Consider the following 18,175-nt stretch of genomic DNA (forward strand, 5'->3'; position numbering starts at 1 on the left):
ATCTATGCCCTCAAGAAGCTTATAACCTAGTTAGTAAGACAAAATAAATATTTGCAAGAGCAGGGACAAGGAACACTACAAAGATGGAGTACTACACAAGTGACAAAGAAAGAGATCCAAAATAGATGCCGCTGGACTCCAAAAAAATTTTTTTTACATTTTTAATATTTTAAAATTTTAGAGTTTTAAAACTAAATTTAAAAAACTTTTTATTTTGTATTTGATTTCCCATCTCCAAATATAGGTAAGCTCAACGAAATTAAGAATACAAAAAGTATGACCATAAGACCAAATTACTTAAAAGTTAAACAGATAGTCAATTATATTTAACAAATATTTATTAAGAGCCTACTATGTGTCAGGTACTATGCTAGGAACTGGGAATAAAAGACCAATAATAATAATAATTCCTGCTTTCAAATAGTTTACCTTGTTGGAGGCAGGGAGAGAAAAATCCATTGGTAAATAAATATACATAAAAGCAATAAGGCTTCAGTAGGAAAGAAGGAATGGCACTTGAACTGAACCATTCAGCAAACTAAAGATTTGAAAAAGTAGAGGTAAAGCATTTAGGGGTTAAGGTCACATTATAGCCCAGAAAATTTGGGAGTTGAAGTTGGACTGTAGCCCAGAGGGGAAGAAATAGTCAGCAAGAGCCCTTTCTACTTTTATTTAATGCAAAAAAGATTAAAGATCTGTCTCAGGATTCCTAGAGGGGATCTCCCTCTTTCTGGGTTAGAATTAATTTCCCTTATTGAGTACAGAGATTGTTCCTTCTTTCTCTCAAATCCTTTGGACTGTCTCCTATCCTTACTTGTTAAGGTATCAAGATTTTAAGATTTAATTCCAGAAAGAAAACTGTGTTTTGTTTTAAATTGTAGATGTTTCTGTTAGGTTGGAAAAGAAAGAGGACCATCTGAATTGTGGACGATCCAATTATGTGGAGCTTCCTTACCAAGCTCCTACACAGATACAAACTGGACTGCTAGAACCTCTGGGATGTGAGCTGGACCAACAGGCTACTGTATGAAACTCAAAAGAAGTCCTATAGGCAGCAGGAAGGAGCACTTCCAAGTAATGAAGGATGAGGAGGAAATCAACCATTAGGTTTTTGGCCATGGGTACCTTCTACACCTACTCCCTGCCTAGAAGGAGAGGGATACCACAGCTGTGATAAATAGCACCCTCATAAACTGTACAAAGACAAAGGCGATTGGGGGGGGGGGGGTTAGAGTGGTTTATGTGCAAAGGGAAAAGGGACAGGATTATAGGAATAGGTCATTTGATTTTGAGGATTGGTGGTGGTGGTGCTATTAAGAAGGCAAGCACAAATAGCATCTTTTTATTATTTATACTTCAGAGCCTTCCACGAACATGAATAGCTAGAAGAGGGAAAGAAGATCTTCCTAATTCCCCTAGTTTTTAGTCTTCATCTCACCTTGCCCTCTCCCACCAATTACTTTGTATTTATCTCTTATCTGCTGATCTGTGTACAAGTTGCAGATAGCAGAATATAAGTTTCTTAAAGGCAAGTGTTATTTCTTACAAAGTAATTTTCATCTTTGTAACTCCAGCATCTAGCACTGTGCCTAGCATGTAGTTCAAATGAATTAAGTATATTCTAATCAATCATGAGATGGACACACAAACACACACACACACACATACACACGAGACTGATGTTAAAAGGCATGGAACCAAAAAGGTAGAATGTTTTATGTAGGGAACAGAGGATTTGGCTGGAACTTAGAGTGGGTTCAAGGGAAGAACATGTAATCAACATGGAAACATAGCCTGAAGTCAGATTTTGAATGATAAATATAGGCCTTTGTATTTTATCCTAGAAACAATAGAGAACCACTGCAATTTTCTGGGTAGCACAGTCAAGTCTAGGTTTTTAAGAACATCAATTTGGTAGCTATATGAAGATGCAAGACCAGGGAATCCAACAGGTGACTTATACCACTTATCAAGAATTAATATGATTTCACAATGGGAAGCAAGATAAGAGTGAAGAATGAAAATGATTTTTAGGTTATAAACTTGGACTTCTGGAAGAATGATGGCATAATGAATTGAAATGGAGAAGTCAGGAGTAGCAGTGGTTTTGAGAAGAAAGATGATATGTTCTAGGATAGATATAGGCATTATTCCAACAAAATAATGCAGATTAATACATCAACTATCTCCAATTTAAATACCAGTGACCACATCATGCTCCTCATTTTTTCTAGTTTATCATCTATATACATTTTACTAACAGAATTTTGATGAGTTCACTGAATTTGTTTACTTATGAATTTTGTGATTCATTTGCTAAACATGCAGCTGGATGCTTTGAATGTTTATGATACACCTGATGTGTTCAAGGTTTTTACAACAATCTAGTATAACAGCTTACATTTCTACAGCATTTTAAGATTTACAAAGTACCTTCCATAAAACAGGGAAGTAGGAAAGTGGGAATGCAAGATTATCACGCATATTTATATCCATGGCAATGGAAGCCTTCAGAAGCTCAGTGATCTGCCCATGACCACGGTACCAAAGAGAGAAAAGAGGCCAGTAAAAAATGGGAAATGAGCTCAGATTTCCTGACCAAAGGCAGCCAACATTCTTTCCTACTCTAATATTGCTTATCTGAAAAAACAAGAATCACAGTCCTGGAATAGTGACAAAACAATTCAATGCAAAGTATAAATATGCATATACGAATATGACCTATAAAAAATAAATGTGGTCTATGTATTCTAGACATCCCATTAATAACATATCCACCAATAAAAATTATAATCATATTATTAGCTAACACTTGGATTGCTTTAAGGTTTACACTATAGTGTTTCATTTGATCCCTACAAGTCATAATGGTATATCCAACAGATGAAAAAAGACGATCAGAAAAATAAAATAAAATGCCTACAGTTCTTTGGCTAATAGATGACAGAGCCAGAATTTGAATCCAGGTTTTTCTGACTTTTTTTTTCATTGCTTTTCCCACAACATAAGAGTTATTAAAAAAAAAAAAAAAAAGTCTGCCAAATTATCCTTAATTTTTGATGAGTTAAAACTAACAGATAATTTAAAACTAACACTCACAGGATCTCTTTTCTACACAGACCTAGTCAAATTACCATGGAGTATATTACCTGTGCCAATAAATGTTACCTTTTGGAAGACAACAAACAAAGGTACAGGGAAAATTTGTCCTAATCCATTCAAAGGATAAAAAAAGAGTCCATCAACTTTCCATAAAATACATTTATAGAAACCTATATATAAACATTCTATTTTTTCATAAAAAAAATTTCTCAGATAGCCAAAAAAGATATTCCTATAAAATCAAGGAATAACAAACTGTTTTTAACAACATACAAAACCACTTCAAATGACTTGAGTACATAAAATATAAGTAAATGAATGCACTCACTAAATTTAAACTGCAAGTTTCCTGAATTACTAATGCAAAGAAATTCTCAAGCTAAGAAATCCCAGTTTCATAATTTTGCACACAAACGTGATTTAAGGCTCTCTTTGGAACATTTAATACATATTTAAAATAAAAAATTTAGTGAAATTTGAAGAGTTAAAATATTATGGGTAGAGCAAGGAAGACCCCAAGTCTTGAAATGTTCTCTATTTATTTTACCTGTTTTTTCAACATAACTCTAAGCTCTTCAAAATACTTATTTTATATTTCCTATCTGAAAGGTCCCCAAACTTTTCTGCAGAGATTGGTTACCATTTTAGTTTTTCAAAGCCTCAAATTTGCTGGCATGGGTGCTCAAAAGTAGGCCCCATTGGGCCTGCTTAAAGCTTTTTTCTCTCCAAGGTCAACCAGGTCAAACAAGAACGTTAAATTAAGGACTTTTGCCCTAAAACACTGAGCAGCACTGATAAAAGTACTAGGGAATTATTAAATCCTCATTGAAATGAAATGAAAGACTAAGATAAGAAATGCAAGATTGGTGATATTTACATGGTACACCTACATGGACAATGAAAATGGAACAAATCAATATTAACAAATACTATTTAAGCAAAGTCCAAAAAATGATTAGTTTTGCAAAGACTCAGATCTTGGAACTACAGGTGACTTCAAGAGATCATCTGCAACTATTCCCAATGACTTAATATATAATTCTTTATTTTACAAAGAAATTAATAAATCCGATACTCTTTATTATAAAATAGATTTCACCACACTGGCAGCTCTGTACAATTCCACTTTGCATGGGAGAAGAATACTAGATTTGTGGTCATAAAAACTAGGTCCAATTCCAAAAGCTATGTTCACCTCAATTTCCTCAGCTGTAAATAAGGAATGATAATTTTTAATTGGTTATCTCATAGGGTTGCTAAGAGAAAAGTGCTATGAAAAACTTAAAGAGCTATATGAAAAAGTATTGTCATAATGACCATCCTCTGTATGTTTGCTGTTATCAAAAGCCTTTTCCCAAACCCTAACAAAACATGAGCTATACAAAGGTAGGAAAGAAAAATGAACAAATATAATTCACCTATAAATTTAGAGACATAACATGCATAAGCATCAAGAGGATTAGCTTGTAGTCATTCTGGTTGTATTATTGGTTCCTGCTCCTTTTTTATTTTTTTTAAAACACTTTACCTAGACAATATATTGTTATACACAGAATGTTAATAAAATACCTATCTAATTAGTCAACCAAGAAGAAAAAGTTGCCTTCTCTTGAAAATTTTCAAGAACAAAAAATAAGTAACTGCCTTTGACAATTTATGCTATACTCTCTTCAAAATGAAGTGAGATAAAGCATCTGGAAAATGTAAAACAATGAGTAATACAAAATATATTTAATGTAAATACAAATATATTCACAGATCTTACATAATAAAAAAGATAAAATGTAAGACCAATAAAATTCTATAAAATACAAAAAAAGGACTACAAAATCTAAGAAGAGTAGATGAACACAAAGACTAGAAATACAATCAAGGAGTTGAGCAAACTAGGCTGTTCAAAAGCAGCTGCTTCCTCACTAAATGAGGGTAACTACCTATTAATAAGTGAGAAGTAGGAAATAAGGTCAGAAAAAATTCAAGTAGGAAAGAAATTCTAATCAAGAGACAATAGTACAAGTATATTAATATGTCAACACTGCTTATGCATTGTAATTCTTTAGCAGAATTATGATTTTTCTGTCCTTAGATCCTCAAAGCTGTTATTTTTAGTCAATAGGTTTATCAACACAGTGCAGGAAAAAATGTCTACAATGCCCTATGCTATGGAAAAATTCTTGTCTATATTAAGAAAATACATCTAGGGAAAAACAATTTCAGAAGTCACTGTAAATATTCCATTAACTTGTTGTCAAATATATTCCAAGAAGAAATAATATGGGTTTAGTTTCACAGAGTCTCTTTGAACCTTTGAGCTGGACAGGGCCTCAGAAGCCATCCAGTCCAACCCTCACCTGACACACAAATTCAAGCAATTGTGAAAAACAGAATCCATTTTCTAATACCGAGTAAAAACATGGCATTTGATTACTACTTTCTATAACATCAAATTATATTAATAAATAATGCAATGAATAAATTACAAAATATATTAAAAATTACTTGGTCGAACAATAAATTCCTTTAACCTAAGTACCAATAAAAAGCATCTTTCTCATCTGAACCTGGTGAAATGGTGCAATTATTACTCCCATGTTATATATCAGAGTAGTTAAATGACTTGCCCATGGTCACATAATCAGTAAGAAGCTGACCCAGGACTTAAACTGAAATCTTCTGATTCTTGAGTACATTATTCCTTTCACTACACCACACTGGTTCTCTATTAGAATAATGACTACAGTTGCAAATGAAAAATCCCAGAAGCAAGATTTTTTTTTAATTAATACATGGGATTAAGCTAATCACAGAAGAAAAATTAAAATAAATGAGGAAGAGGGTGGTTGTGAGTGCTGCTTCTCCTCTCTTTCCATAAATTTGGTCTTGAGAAATCTCTCATATATTTCTTTTTTTAAAAAATGTCACCAAAAAAGAAAAATTCTTAGTTAAGAAAGAATAGTAGCTACATAAAAAATCCCTGACAGATAAATTATTGCCATCTACACAAAATCACTTTATTTTTATTTGGGAAGAATCTGGGTAACCCTATCTCATTTTAACACCAAAAAATATTTAGAGAGTTATAACTTGTAACAATGACACTCAACTTTCCTGGGAAACTCAAAATTAGTGCAAAATATTCTAAAAATGTATCTAATTTTAAGGCAGCAAGTATTGATATTTCCACACCAAAAAGAGCTGCCTAAATAGTTATATGGGCCTTCAAGCAATCACTGGCATTTGATGTCCAGATATGATATATTTTTCACAGAAGTGTCCAATTTAATAGCCCAAGACCAGCCCTACTGAATTACAATATAGCTCAAGTGATTTTATAAGAAACTTCCAAATAGGAAAGCTACAAAAAGAAATGTTCTACTTGAATAAAACAAAATTTATCAGTTTCAATATGGGAAAGAGTATAAAGAAAATTTATTTTTATCCCAGAATGCTAAAAGAAATTACCTATTTTAATGAATCGACATGGGAACATCTGTTCATCGATTTTATGCTTCAAGGTGAATGTCTCTTTGTTATAATCATTCTTTAAGCCACTGTGAGAAAAAATAAATAAAGTTACCAAATCTGACTTCAGTGCTCAACACTATTAGATACAATAAAGGAAAAAGAATTATGATGCTAGATTCATTTCATTAAGGTTTAATAAGTGCTACAGGCAGTGTGGAACTAGTTGTTAAAGGATGGGACTATAACTTAAAGACTCCTAATTCCATATCCAACTTTATCACTGAACCAGTATGACAATGAGCAAATTACTTAACATCTCTATGCCTCCTTTTCTCCCATTTATAACATATGTGAAATTGATGTGAACCCACTCAGCAATCGTATGATGATATTCTTATTCTAAGAGATGTTTGAAATACTTAAATTTCTATGATGCATTGTCATAATTTCTAATTTGGATGTGACTATGTCAAAAATCCAATTTAGCATTACATGAAACAAAATAATTACTGTTATAACTACTTATAATGTCAAAAGGTTGTTCTGAATTTAAGAATACAAATGTAAGGCTAAAAAATGTGTACCTTAGGTTCAACTGCCTTTATCTATACAACATAAATCTCTTGAAAATTATATCTCAAAGACTTAAAAAATATATGACACAAAGAAAGGGACTATCAGTTATTATAGAAAAGGTAGGAAATGTATCCCATTTATTTATTTGACTTAAAAAATTTTGATAACAGAGTTTAATATTAGGTATTTCACAAACATGAAATGATTCAAACCAAATCATTAATTCACTGCTTCTTTCTCAATTTCACTCATTTTCAAAGATCTATTGTCCATTGGATGTAGTCATTCCAATAATATTCATTCTTTCTTCCTAAGTTCAAATAACTCCTTAAACAACTGACTTGTCACCTTAACATCAATGAAATCAAAATAGTTAACAAATAAGATATCACAAATTTCTATTCACATTGGATATGGAATATTTTACTTATATATTAAATATGAGATTAGTGACAGGGCTCATATGGGTGGCCTTTAATTTCCACAATGATTTATGTAAATTCAAATTGATTGTAACTAATTCATTGGGGTCTTAAAGGAGAATGCAAGGGGGAAAAAAAAATCTAAATCCATTCATTGTAATTCCTGTTCTTTTCTGTTAGCCAAAGTTCATAATATGACTTCCCTCATACTAACATTAGATTGAAAATTGTAGATTTCACTAGAGCTTTCAAGTCGAAACAATGATCGATGTAGCATATTATCACTATAATAAAATCTATTTTAGTTATGACTACTTAAAATTAATAGAGAACTACTAAAGTATTAACTTTTTTCCTTTTATAATAAAAGGGGGAAAAAAGAAAAAGTAAAGAAAAATTCTTTGGTTATGGTGAATATATTATCCAAACTAATGTTTTAAAACATTAATTTTAAGCTGCTACTACATTACAAATCACATTGAGAGGGGGGAAAAAAAAAATCACATGAAATACAAGTTCAACCTTGAATAATCACAGCTATTAAAAAGCAGTGCTGTGTCAACCACATTATTTATGTTGACTGTTTACTTCCCCAAATCACAACTTACCTAGATAAAAGCTCCGTCATATTTTCTTCATTCATCCCACCGAAGACTTTAAACTTCTTTAAATTACAAACATGAGTCTTCTCATATTTTCCAAATGTGATACTCTGGACTATAGCAGGCCTTTCAAGCTTGAGAATCAGGTACTAAATACAAGAAACAACAAAATTAAATTAAAGTTTTCAAAATCAATTATTAAACAAAAAAAAGTATGTATTTACTGAACTTGCATGTCAAAAATATTAAAGAAGTTTTCAGTATCCCACTAGACTCAAAAGTTAGGGAGAACTTTTTAAAAAGACAACTGAGTTGGGAGGCAGTGCCAAAACAGCAGAGTACAGACAGAAATTCACCTGAACTCTACCCCAAATCCCAACAAATACCTTTCAATAATGGATTCTAAATAAATTCTAGAGCCCCAGAACTCACAAAATGATGGAATGAAACCTTTTTTCTAGCTCAAGATAACTTAGAAGGTCAGCAGGAAAAGTCTTTTGTACCAGGGTGAGAGGAGAACAGTCCTGCATAACCTGCTCCAGGCAGACTGGGCCCCAGGAAACCAGGAACAGGCCTTGAAGGGACTGAATCAGTGGGACACAAGTGTAAGGGGATCAGACAATACGTCAGAAGGAGATTTACAAGGGTTCCTCTGCTGCCACCACGGGGCAAGACTGTTGAGTTGCCTATACTTGAACTTGTATCACAGTCCTAGGTTTTAGTCCCAGTATAAGGACCATGCAATATAAGCTACCAAATCTATATCCCAGAGATAGAAAAGAAAAGAAAAGAAAGAAAAGAAAAGAAAAGAAAAGAAAAGAAAAGAAAAGAAAAGAAAAGAAAAGAAAAGAAAAGAAAAGAAAAGAAAAGAAAAGAAAAGAAAAGAAAAGAAAAGAAAAGAAAAGAAAAGAAAAGAAAAGAAAAGAAAAGAAAAGAAAAGAAAGGAAAAGAAAAGAAAAGAAAAGAAAAGAAAAGAAAAGAAAAGAAAAGAAAAGAAAAGAAAAGAAAAGAAAAGAAAAGAAAAGAAAAGAAAAGAAAAGAAAAGAAAAGAAAAGAAAAGGAGAAGGACCTATATGTACAGAAATATTTATAGTAGTTCTTTCTGTGGTTATAAAGAATTGAAAACTGAAGGGTTGATCATCAACTGGAGGACAGATGAACAAATTGTTGTAATAACTGTGATGGTACACTATTGAGTAATAAGAAATTATGAACAGATTTCAGAAAGGACTTACCTAAACTGATACAAAGTGAAATAAGTAGAACTAAAAGAACATTATACAAAGTAATAGCAATATTGTGCAATGATCAATTGTAAATGACTTAGCTATTCTGATCTATACAGTGATCTAAGACAATTTCAAAGGACTTATGATGAAAAATGCTACCTATCTCCAGGAAGAAAAAAAAGAAAAACTGATGGCACCTGAAAGTTGCAAAGCATAATTTTGGAGAGAAGAGGAAGGTATGCTTTGTTTTCTTTCACAACATGACCAATAAGGAAATTTTTTGCATGATTACACACATATAATCTATATCAAGTTGCTTGCCTTCTCAATGAGAGGATGAGAGATGGAAAGAATTTAGAATTCAAAAAATTTGCAAATGAATGTTTAAAGATGTTTTTAACATTTAATTGGGAAAAAATACAATATTAAATAAATAGAAATTAAAATCTGGAAGAAAAAAAAGAAAATTGCTATACTATAATAGGACAGTACCTGTGTTTTTTGCCCAAGTTACATTTTATTTATAACTTTTATATTGAGCTTATATATACCACCCCAAATTGTTGCATTATATTTATGGGAAAATACACTCTAATTTTATGATGATTTGTTTTGCAGTTTAGTTGTCAGAAGGGCATTATGCTGAAAAGTAAGGCTTACTTGTGCATAGAAAATGTGCATAGAGTAGTGTTTTACCTATTACGTACAACAAGTTCTTCTCGTTTTTGATTCAAATAATAGGTCTGTAATTGTGGGAAAGAAATAAGGAAAAAAGCCTTAGTGTTTAAGTAGGGGAGACAAATGGTGAGACCAGGACTAGGAAAAATAACTTTGGCAGCTGAAGAGATGATAAACCAGAGTGGGCAGAAACCTGTGTCAGGAAGTTACAATAGTCCAGGCAGTCTACTGCAATAGTTTAGGCAAGCTACTGCAATAGTCCATACCAGCTATTGCAATAGTCCAGGAGGGCCTGCAGTAGGGAAAAAAATATTCAGAGTTGAAGATGACATCTAGTTTGTGAGTCTGAAAGTCTGGCAAGGTGATGTACCATAAACGTAACGAAGAAGTTAAGAGGGGAGAGGGTTTAGGGAGTAAGATAAAAATTCCATTTGGAATATATTAAGTTTAAAATGTCTATTTAAGATCCAACTCAAGATTGCCCAAAGGCAATGGAAATATGAGACTGAAGTTCAACAAAAAGGTTAGGAATGTATAAGTAGATCTGAGAATTATCAGCAAGGAGGATGACAATTAAATCCATGGAGGGTGATGAAGTCACCAAGCAGTATAGAGAAAGAAGAGAGGGCCCAGGACAGTAACTTATATGACACTATAGTTAGTGGATATGACCTAAATGAACTTTCAGGGAAGGAGACTGAAAAGAGAGAAAATAAAGAGAAAGTGGTATCTTGAAAACCTAGAGAAAAGAGAATATCAAGGAAAAGAGGGTGTTTAGCATTGTCTCCAACATTAAGACATAATGCAGAAACTGATAAATGTATTAAAGAATTATGACTTGCTCTCCTGCCTCAAGCACAGGAATAGAGATGACCACTAAAGAAAAATAGCTTAGTTTAAACTGATCTAGTGCTGTGTGTGAGCATGTCAATAAGTGTGTATACACATCTTCATATGCACATACATCTTGATCATTTTCTTTACATTAGTTAATAAGATACTTAAAAACCAACTGAATAAAGTGACAACAAAAATGGTCTCATGATTTAAGCTGAATTTTCACAACTGAAATATAATTAGAAGGATTTATACCTGGTATCAAAAGAATGGCATAACGTTCCTCAAGATACTACCATATTACATCTACTCAAAATGAAAAGCAACTTGATTTTTCCCCAGGACATATTGCTAACAATCTGCTAAAGTTGCCAGCTTCAGTGTTAATGGCATAAAAATCAGGTATCTGGTCCACATATTTAATCATTTGAAAAGAGGCAAGAATATTATGTATTTTTAAAAAACATTTTCAGTTTTCAAGCTCTACTCAGTCTCTGAAATAATTTATTGAGCTCTTCTTTGACAAGTTAAGAGATTTAATATTCAATGATAAGGTATGGATAAAATACTTCTGCTCTAAGAATTAAATAGTACAGCTGGGTACTTCCATGAATAAAGTATCTGGAACAGAGTCAAATCTGACTTCAAACATGGCCTCATTTTTACTACCTATGTAATCTTGGGAATGTCACAATCTCCTGTGTCTCAGGGCTCTCATCTATATATTAAAGATAATTAACAATATCAGCTATCTAACACAACTATTGTGAGATTTAAATGAGATATTAAGCAAAAGGAAAGTGCTTGGGGCAGTTAGGGGGCTCAGGGGTTAGAGACCAGCCCTGAAGTCAGAAGTACCTGAGTTCAAATTTGACCTCAGACACTTAACACTTTCTAGCTGTGGACCCTGGGCAAGTCACTTAATCCCAATTGCCTCAGCAAAAAACAAAAACAAACCAAAAACCTTAAAGTTCTATATGAATGTTAGTTATCATGAGTATTAGCTATTAAGAATATTAAGATATATGATTTTTAAAGAGGAAGAGGGGAGTCTGATGCTGAAAACGACAACTACCAAAATACACTCACACACAGTCACTCACTCTGATCTCCTGATTCTGCTTACTTCACTTTTCATCTTTCTTGGGGGAGGAGGGAAAGGGTTGAGTCTGTTTTCTTTTACAATAAATAAGGAAATATGTTTTGCATGGCTCCACATGCATAATTTGGATCAGATTAGCATCTCAGGAAGGGGGGAAAAGGTGAAATAGAGAGAATTTCAAACTCAAAATTTTAAATAATGAATGCTAAAAAATGTTTGGTTTTTTGTTTTTTTTTTTTTTTTTTTTTTTTTTACAAATAATTGGAAAAAATAAGTATTTTTAAATGCTTCATGATCAGATGGATTTAGAAGTATATTTTAACTTTTACTGAAAGAATGCTTCAAATAATAAAATTAATGCAATTTTGAGGTTTTACTTCATAACCTCCAAAGAGGCACAGATGACCAAAGATGGATATAAAGGACTGAAACTCTTGAGTCAATGCACTGGGGTAAAACAATGGAGCACTTGAGCCCAATTACTGATTGGACAATACTCTATAAGAATATGCTTGGAAAATGGCCCTTTCCACTATCCTGTGCTGGTAATCATTTGGTGTATACAGAGAATTGTGGGAGGGACTAGGAGGTGCAGTGAGACTAGCCAAGGTCACTTCTGCAAGGGAGATGATGAGGTGACGTCGCAGAGATCCTACATGTCCTCTCTCTTCATTTTTATCACTAAAGACCTAGAATAAAGACTTTTGCTTATCCTGACTATGGCTGACTCTAAGGATCCAGGGTCCTAAGGCAATCGCCATAGATGGAAATGGTTTGTCTTGGGAGTAGTTGTGGGAAAATAGACACACACTAGCACATAGATGTTGGTGCTTGTAAATCAGTACAACCATTGTAGAAAACAATTTGAAATAATGCAAATTGAGTGACCAAAATGTTCATAAGCTTTGATCCAGAAATTTCATTATTAGGATTATTACTTATTACTGGAAAAAAAGAAAGTCTTCCATACTCTTTGATACAACTGTGGAAAAGGAATAGAAAGGAAGAATTTATTAATTGGCATGTATGTACTACATGCTATAAACTGTGTTAAAAGCTTTACAAATATTATCTCATTTGATCCCCCAACCACCCTGGGAACAGGTATTATTATGATCTCCATTTTACAGTTGAAGAAACTGAGAAAGAAAGTGATTTATTTGCCCAGCATCACACAACTAGGAAGCTTTTGAGACCAGATTTGGATTCAGGCCTTCGTAATTCCAGGCCAGCATTCCCTCCACTGTGCTACTCAGTTATATTAACAAAAGGGGGAAAAATTTTTAAACTGAAGGCCAATATCCCAACATAAAAATATTAAATATAAGCAAAGAGGCTACAAAAACACTGACAAGATTATACACTTTAACCAAGTTGGATTTTTACCAGGTAAGCAGGATTAGTCCCATTCAACTAAGACTGTAAATTTAATAGACCACATAATATCAAAGCTACATAATCATATCAAAAAATACTAAAAAAATAAAATCTAACAGTGCTAGAAATGCTACTATAGCATATATATATATATATATTCTTATTATAGAAATAAGACAAGAAAAAGGCAAAGAGCAGAAAAAAACACTCTTTTTTTCAGTTGACAGTACATTTAGAGAAATTAAAGAATCAACCAAAAAATCAACTGATACAATAAATTCAGCAAACTTGCTGAAAGAAATCCACATAAATCATCAGCACTTCTATATATTACATATCTGAGCACCTGAGCACCATATCAGTAGGTGCTAACTAAATATGTATTCCTTTCCCTCTCTTATTACCAACAAAATCAATAAAGAACAGAAATTACATTCAAAATAATTATACAACATATAAAATATTTGGAAATCTACTACCAAGACACAGACAAGTAATATGTAACTGCAACTATAAAGAGTCTGAAAGCATGTGCAACGTGCAATATCTTCTCATATCTATTCATTTAAGTGCTGCTTGGTTTTTATAATTTTGTTGCATTTACTTTTGTCTTTTGCATGTGTATATATGTTCTTTCCATTTACATACAATGCTATAGATATATAGACTGGTTTTTTGACTATTTCACTTCAATTTATATCAAATCATGCAGAACTTACCATGCTTCTCTGTATTTATTATATTCATCATTTTTTACATTAATATTCCATTATATTCATGAACCACAATTTGTTTAATCATTTCTCAATCAATGAAATTCTATTCTGTTTCCAATTCTTTGTACCACAAAAAATGCTACTATTCTTGTGTATATATGGGGATTTTGTTCTTATCAATGGCTTCCTTAAGGCATAAACCTAGTAATGGAGTCTCTGGACAAAGTCACAGTCACTTTAATTGTAAAATTTCAACTCGCCAGTAGTATTATTAATGGATAAAGAAGACCACTGCATTTGCTTTGTGTGAATGTTTCCACTTCAGCTGGAAAAAAGCCTAATAAAATTATGTTAAGAACTTGTCTAGATCTTTAAAATGAAAATTGTTTCTGTAAGACAGCCAAGTGATTAAATGGGCAAGCAATTTAAACTGGAAAACAAATAGAGCTCACAAATTCTTAAAGCCAAATTTATTTCTTTTCTTTTATGCCTAAGTAAATTATCAAGTCATTTGGGGGAGGTGGGAGGGAGAACAAAAAACAACAAAACCTTTAAATAATAGTATGTTCCAAAACTTTAAATATTCCATATATCAAAAAATACATTTTTATATCTTGATCAAAACTATAATTTGAGAGCTTTTTTGATCTTTGTTGTTTCTCAACATGAAGAATTTTAATCTTAATCCTCTATTATGAAAATTATTTCTCATTTTATATATATATATATATATATATATATATATATATATAAAATAAAAATGTATAATGCTTCTATATTCAAAAGACAAATGGAAGGGAAGAGGAGTATAAAACACCAAATAATTCTTGCCCTCAGTTAGTTTAAAATCTGTTACTTTATCATTGAATATTATTTCATAGACATATCAGTGTCCAGAGCAAAATATGAATCTATACTTTCCTAATTTCAAATCTAATTTGGAAACTAAGTAACTCCCTTTGGGAAACTGACTAGTTGAATTTTTATCTAAAGTCAACACAGATGTCCTCGGAAGATAAAAGATCATCCATTAGAAGATAGATATGGCTGGGATAAAACAGTCAGCAAAAGATGACATTTCAAAAGAAGTCTATGGCTTTTCATGAATTCATTTCTGAAAACTATCTCTTGAATAATTTCAAATATTAACTAAAAATGGTCAATTTGAGCAACAATTTCCATCTATTACTCATATAGTATATCTGTGGACCAAATATCTCTATGTTAAAGAAAAAACAGAAAGCCTATCAGTTTTTTCATGAATGAATGCTTCAAGTGCCTGTAACATAACTCTTTGATAGTTAGAAAATTTCATAATTGTTAATGAACAGAAAATCAGACGATGTTTCATAAGTAGTTCTGTAATGTGTTATCAGTGAAAGATCATTTCAGAACATGATAAAGAGCAAGTTAGCTGATAGACAACTGCAAGGCTCAACTTAAGGAAGTTAGTGCTTCTTAATAGTTTCAGGATTGTTTTGCCTGATCAACAAGGAAAGATCAACAGTGAAAGATAACATTCAGAATATAGAATATTATTACAAAAGTGATTTCATGGAAAAGTTGATTCATTGTGCAAGTTCTTTACACTGTTGATTCAAAATTTAGATGCAATTTTAAAACTGCTGAAGGAATTTAAAAAGATAAATATTAAGGAAACCTTAGGGGAAAATTATAGGATTTGCTTATATCAGCATATTAGCCACTTTCTTCAAATGATAATTGAAAATGTTTAGGCTCTAGAATACTCTAAAACATTTTAGTACAAAATCTTAAAATTTTGAGGACTTTTTCCCTTTCATATATCAAGACCAATCTTAAGAGAAATAGCAAAACAAAAAGTCTAGGTGAAAACTGGCAAAGAGCTATTTCTACTGAATTATGATACCAATTTAGCTAATCAAAGGTAATGTTTTAAAATGCTCTAGAAAGTCAAATTTCAGAATCAGACCTATCTTGGAAAAGGGAGTTGTCTCAAATAGGAGCTCACTATTTGTACCAATGGTATCAAAGGTCCTAGTCCCTATACCTTAGAAAAATCATTTTGGGGAGCAGCTTTAGCTTTACAATTCCAATAATTAATTTTACAAAAATACAGACTTATTATACCAATGAAAAGCTCATGCAGATGTATGTTATCCATTTGACTTTTGCGAGAAACAAAAAAGTAATTCAAATGTAAACTGTCATGAAAATTTTTTTTCAATAAATTGTGGTATATGAATATTATGGCATATTATTGTTCTGTAAGAAATGACCAACAGGATTATTTCAGAAAGGCCTGGAGAGACTTACATGAACTGATGCTGAGTGAAATGAGCAGGACCAGGAAATCGTTGTATACTTCAACAACAATACTATATGATGATCAATTCTGATGGATGTGGCCATTTTCAACAATGAGATGAACCAAATAAGTTCCAAGAGAGCAGCAATGAACAGAACCAGCTACACCCAGCGAAAGAACTCTAGGAGATGACGATGAACCACCCACTACATAGAATTTCCAATCCCTCTAATTTTGTCCGCCTGCATTTTGGATTTCCTTCATAGGCTAATTGTATACTATTTCAAAGTTCAGTTCTTTTTGTACAGCAAAACAACTGTTTGGACATGTATACATATATTGTATTTAATTTATACTTGAACATATTTAACATGTATTGGTCAACCTGCCATGGGGAGGGTGGGGCAGGGAAGGAGGGGAAAAATTAGAACAAAAGGTTTGACAATTGTCAATGTTGTAAAATTACTAGTGCATATATCTGGTAAATAAAAACTATTAAAATAAAAAAATTAAAACTTAAAAAAAAGAAATATATCCCAATGAGGTCTCTGTTAACCAAGACTCAGAAGGTTAAATTTACTCTTAGCATCATAATTTGTGAAAACATCTGGAAATCAAATATTTGTATCATTAAAAATAATGTACAAACAACAAGAAGATTATACAATAATCAATTCTGTTGGACATGACTCTTTTAAATAATGAGATGATCTAGGCCATTTCCAATGACCTTGTGATGACGAAAGCTATCTGCTCCTAGAGAGAGAACTGTGGCTACTGAATGTGGATCACAACATAGCATGTTCAACTCTTTTTTTTGTTGTTTGCTTGAATTTTATTTTCTTTCTCATTTTTTCCTTTTTAATTTTTCTTGTACAGCAAGGTAATTGTATAAATATATATGCATATGTTGGAATTAATGTATATTTTACCATGTTTAACATATATTGGATTGCTTGCCTTCTGAGGGTAGGGAAGGGGGGGAAATTGGAACACAAGGTTTTAGAAGGGTTAATTTTGAAATTAGCCATGCATATGTTTGGAAAATTAAAAAGCTTTAATAAAAATATTTTTAAATGATGAAAAAAAGAAAAAGAAAGAAAATTTTTTCAAGAAAAGTTTCCAGGGACACTGTTTAGAGAAGAGGTTATTATTCAGAATTCTGTTCCATACCATCTTTATTAGCAGAGAACTATTCTTAAAGGACACTTACTGATAATTCATATTTTTATAGGACTTTGAAGTTCTCAAAAAAGAAATCCCTCAAAACAACTCTTTTCAAATGACTCCCCCAACATTTAAATGACTGTAGGCAATTATTAATTTTCCCCCAAGCAATTCACCCCCATAATTTCTCTCCAATACTTAGGATGGTGAGAAAAAAATAAGGAGAGGAAAAGGAAAACTCAGCTCAAGAACTGTAGGGAGTAGTAGCTTCTCCATCCATCTCAAGGTTTTTGGTAGAGAAGAAATATAAGTGTATCCTGGCATGCGCCTTAGATTTAGAAAAAGCATATTTCAAAGATTTCAGAGTAAAGATAGGAAGAATTACAAAGACTAAAATGCTCCAAAGGATGAGAGATACTCAAGAATGAAATTCTGAAAACACAAAGGGAAACAAATCCAACAAGAAAAAATAGGTTTGTTAGAAAAGATGGATATGGATACACAGGGAACTCTCCAACTATCTTTTAAGATTTAAAAAAAAAATGGAAGTGAAAACAAAGCCAGATAACAGAAGGCAAAAATAAAGAGTAAAGCATGGTCCTTTAAAATAATCTG

At 32.1% G+C, this 18,175-nt stretch overlaps 1 protein-coding gene across 4 annotated transcripts in view; it reads right to left on the reverse strand.

Moving 5' to 3' along the window:
- MKLN1 (muskelin 1) overlaps window positions 1–18,175 on the reverse strand; it is a 215,949-nt gene that overhangs the window by 136,378 nt on the left and 61,396 nt on the right. For all 4 annotated transcript variants that reach the window (XR_012482324.1, XM_074267933.1, XM_074267932.1 and 1 more), the window contains 2 exons: window positions 8,174–8,316; window positions 6,565–6,653 (listed from right to left, as the gene is read on the reverse strand). Coding sequence is in view for 3 of the 4 variants with exons in the window: in XM_074267933.1 (XP_074124034.1) it covers window positions 6,565–6,653; window positions 8,174–8,316 (232 nt within the window). In the remaining variant the exon portion in view is untranslated. The remainder of the gene's footprint in view (window positions 1–6,564; window positions 6,654–8,173; window positions 8,317–18,175) is intronic.

The sequence above is a fragment of the Sminthopsis crassicaudata genome, chromosome 5 (genome assembly GCF_048593235.1).
Source record: "Sminthopsis crassicaudata isolate SCR6 chromosome 5, ASM4859323v1, whole genome shotgun sequence".
Classification (NCBI taxonomy): Eukaryota; Metazoa; Chordata; class Mammalia; order Dasyuromorphia; family Dasyuridae; genus Sminthopsis; species Sminthopsis crassicaudata.